The sequence below is a fragment of the Mandrillus leucophaeus genome, unplaced genomic scaffold, assembly GCF_000951045.1.
Source record: "Mandrillus leucophaeus isolate KB7577 unplaced genomic scaffold, Mleu.le_1.0 Scaffold93, whole genome shotgun sequence".
In the NCBI taxonomy this organism is placed as follows: domain Eukaryota; kingdom Metazoa; phylum Chordata; class Mammalia; order Primates; family Cercopithecidae; genus Mandrillus; species Mandrillus leucophaeus.
This window is the reverse complement of record NW_012110141.1, coordinates 1,626,501-1,630,529: the sequence shown is the minus strand read 5'-3', so window position 1 is coordinate 1,630,529 and position 4,029 is coordinate 1,626,501. Positions and strand designations below refer to the sequence as shown.

At 39.2% G+C, this 4,029-nt stretch overlaps 1 protein-coding gene across 1 annotated transcript in view; it reads left to right on the top strand.

The window, feature by feature from the left end:
- The window catches only part of DOCK8 (dedicator of cytokinesis 8), a 291,909-nt gene that overhangs the window by 239,698 nt on the left and 48,182 nt on the right, over positions 1 to 4,029 (top strand). The window contains exon 34 of the mRNA XM_011970193.1: positions 2,677 to 2,773. Coding sequence (XP_011825583.1) covers positions 2,677 to 2,773 — 97 coding nt within the window. The remainder of the gene's footprint in view (positions 1 to 2,676; positions 2,774 to 4,029) is intronic.

Sequence of the window (4,029 nt, the reverse complement as noted above, 5' to 3'; positions counted from 1 at the left end):
GATGTGTAAACCAGTGTTCTGGAAAACCTTTCCCTTTGGCTTGCAGGAGCAACACAATATTGGTCCTTACCATACATGGCCTCCAGTTTGTTCTAGGTTAATTCTCAGCCCTGCACTACCTGGTGGGCTGCTGGTTATCAGAGCTGATGATTCACATCTACAAATTCTCAGGGGCTTTGTGCTTTTTCTTTTTTTAAAGGGAAACCATAGTAAAATTATAACTGCTCAACCTACCTACCTGGAAAATATATAATTATAATAGTAGTGTCTTTCACCCTCTTTCTGATCATTTTTCAATTATTTTGGCTCTGTTTCTTTTAGAGCAGTAATCTTTAACCTAGGCCACACATTAGAATCACCTGGGAAGCTTTAAAACTGTCAGTGCCCAGTGGTACCCTCAACCACTTCAACAGGAAACTCCAGCAGGACCCAGAAATCAGTACTTGTTAAAACTTCCTGGGTCGATTCTATTGCCACCAAATCCACTGTTTTAAAGGAATAGGTGGTAAGCTTTTCTTTTCTTTGAGACAAGGTCTCACTCTGTTGCCCAGGCTGGAGTGCAGTGGCACAATCACAGCTCACTACAGCCTTACCCTCCTGGCCTCAAGCAATCCTCCCACCTCAGCCTCCCAAGTAGGTGGGACTACAGGTGTGTACCACCACAACTGGCTACTTTTTGTATTTTTTGTAGAGACAGGGTTTCACCACATTGCCCAGGCTGGTCTAAAACCCCGGACTCAAGTGATCCACCTGTTTTAGCCTCCCAAAGTGGTGGGATTACAGGCATGAGCCACTGCGCCTGGCCAGATGGTAAGCTTTTAAAAAAGCAGATTAGTGGTAGTGATGGTTGAACAATCTGAATGTACTTAACCTACTGAACTGTATACTTAAAAATTGTTAAGATGGTAAATTTTATGTTAGGTGTACTTTATCACAATACAAAAATTTGGGGAAAAACAGATTAGGACACTCTAGATCTGTGCTGTCCAATACCACAGCCATTAGCCACATATGGCTATCGAATGCTTGAAATATGGTTAGTTCAAATTGAGATAATAAATCAAGATAAGTGAAAAATACACACCAGATTTTGAAGGCTTATTGTGAATAAAACAATGTAAAATATTTCCACTAGTAATTTTTTTATATTGCCTACATGGAGACAGTATTTTTTATCTTTTAGGTTAAACAAAATATATTAAAAATAATTTCCCATTTAAAAAAATTTTTAAACGTAGTTACCACAATATATAAAATGACATATGTGGCCCCATTGTTTCTACTGGACAGCATTGCTCTAAATTTAAAACTAAACTAGCAGTCAATTAATTAAAAAGGATAAGGTTAACATGGTAAATTTTATGTTATGTGTACTCTATCACAATATAAAAATTTGATGACTCATGCCTGTAGTCCCGGATACTCAGGAGGCTGAGGCAGAGCATCACTTGAGCCCAGGAGTTCAAGGCTTCAGTGAGCTATGATGGTGTCACTGCACTCTAGCCTGGGTGATAGAGCACGAGCCTGGGTGATAGAGCAAGACCCTGTCTCTAAGGAAAAAAAAAACTTTTAGATTTCATTTATTTTACACATATATTATCACTTGGAGAATGAGAAAAAATGGCAAGTACCTTGGGACCAGAGAGCCTATCCTAAACATGAAAACATGTAAAACACACAGAAATGCTTATTTTTTGAGTCCTCAGTGGTATATAAGCAGCTGCAATGCCCCCATCATTAGGTTAAGGGGACTCAAGAACAGCTAAGTGGTAACCCTGGTCCAAGACATCTGAGCTGATATAATGATACCCCATCCCCGTGGTAACATCTCGGCTACTGAGGCATCTTGGTAAAGTCAATTCTTCATACCTCTCTTTCCTTGCAACTAGATTTGGGTGATGATACAAAATATCCCTTTACAGCTTCACTTAGATTTCGTGAGAATGGATAGGCTAACAAAAAAAAACCATTCTGATTCCTTAAAGTGAAACCTAATAGAGGAGCGAACACCAGGCAATTTCCCGTTCCCAAGTGGGCAGTGTGACCAGTAATGTCCAGCAGGATGTTAGATCACCTGCCCTACAGGAATACAGTCTTGCTTCCCAATGGAAAAGGACGAAAGACGCCACGCACTTGACTGAGCAACCTCAAGGTGGTCTTTGGGAGGTTAAGAGACTGACTCTCCCCTGACCCAGCTCTAAAGCCCCACCCTTTCCTAACCCAGCCGCATCACTGCCAAGTTCACATCACATCCAGTCTCACTCTCTCTCACATGTTGCAGGGACTTCCCCTTACTCAGATCTAGAAATGGTTTTCATGCATGAAATACAGCCATAGCCCTGAGGCTTTAGGCAACAACCTGATAGGAGAGCTTAATTGCTAGTAGCAACTAATAACTGCTTTTCTACCCATAGTGTTATTTTTATAATTGTCATCATCATTATTAATAATAATGGGGATGAGGAAGACCAGGAGACCTTATCTAGACAGTTGTTTCAACAAGACATGAATCACAGAAGGCACCTGCACTGTAGTTACTCAGGGCCAGTTGCTCTGTTTTCATTTCAAGGTTGACTATTCTGGAGATTTTTTTACACCTTGGTGCATAGATTACCGTCATGGGGAACCTGGCCAGGTTTGACATGCGCTTTAGTTTGACCTCTTGTTGTTTCCTAGAACAAAGGCAGAGTTAGATCAAGAAGCCTTGATCAGTGGCAACCTGGCTACAGAAGCACATTTAATCATCCTGGATATGCAGGAAAATATTATCCAGGTGAGGAAAACAAACACCCAATCTGATCTGTCTGCCATGAATATGTTTACTAGAATTGAATAAGGACTTCTTAATGCAAAATTGTGAAAGACATAAATGTGATCCCATAGTACCTTCTTTTAAAAAATGAAGTTGCAAATTTACTATTTGCAATAGTGTCTACCTTATAAATTTCAGAGATACTCAACATTCTTCTGGCTTCTTTGACTTAGGGCTTACTTGGAGAGGGTTAGGTGTTTGACAAACTGACCCTCTTGGTTAAATCTGTGTGAGTATGTACCAAGTTTATAATGTGGATGTTGGGCTTATAGTTTAGTATCTAGAACAGTAGTGGTAACTAGGATTTTTTCTGATGGGTCAACTCCAGTTGAATGATGGTCACTGTCTGATATGGGAGCTATGATTATGACTAGGCTAGGTAAAAAGAGTGCTAAATTTGATAAATGATATCTTCTTTGGACTTAAATTGGTTAAGGAAAGTCATTTGTACCCTGAATTTGCCATCCCTATAGCTTTGTGAACTTTGTACCATATTAATTTTATCTTCTATGTGATATTTCCACAAATTCCCAAGATATCTAGGTAGTAATGAGTTTTTAATTACCCTGAAAAATGACTTCTTACGTGTTTCCATTGAGAAGCCCTTCATTAGAGTAGGTCCAGGATTGCTTTTAGGGCTAGAAGAAATATTGTTGAAACACAGTGAAATCTTAATTCTCTAACTTTTAAATTATCTAAAATCTAAGTAATCATATAAAAAATAAACACAAAAAGTATGTGATATTTTAGTTGACTTTGATATCTTTGATAACTTAAATGCTTGGTATCACATTCAGCGTATCTTTATATAGCACAGTATTAGGTGCCAAATATCTATACTAGCCCTCGATTATATTGGTGTTGTTAGTCATTCTGTAGCGGATAAGCAAGCTTCTATTTAGAAACCTTGCTGCCGCCAAGCAGCCCCTGTTGTACTGGGAAGCCCACAATTATGTTTTGAATTCCATAAGGAAAGCTATGTCTTGTACACAAAGAAAGAACTTTCCAAAAGACGTGACCCAGGATGAGGGAGATGGGCCTCATACCTTCATTTAGGAACCCAAAATTAGTTAGAAATCCCAAACTTATTGGAAGCATTGAAATAAAGCCGTTTGGAAATAGGTCTTCAGTTCCCATGGTTAATGGATGATACCCATGGTGGCTCACCAAACTCTTAAGACTCACCACTGGAGATGGAACATCAGCATTACTGAGCT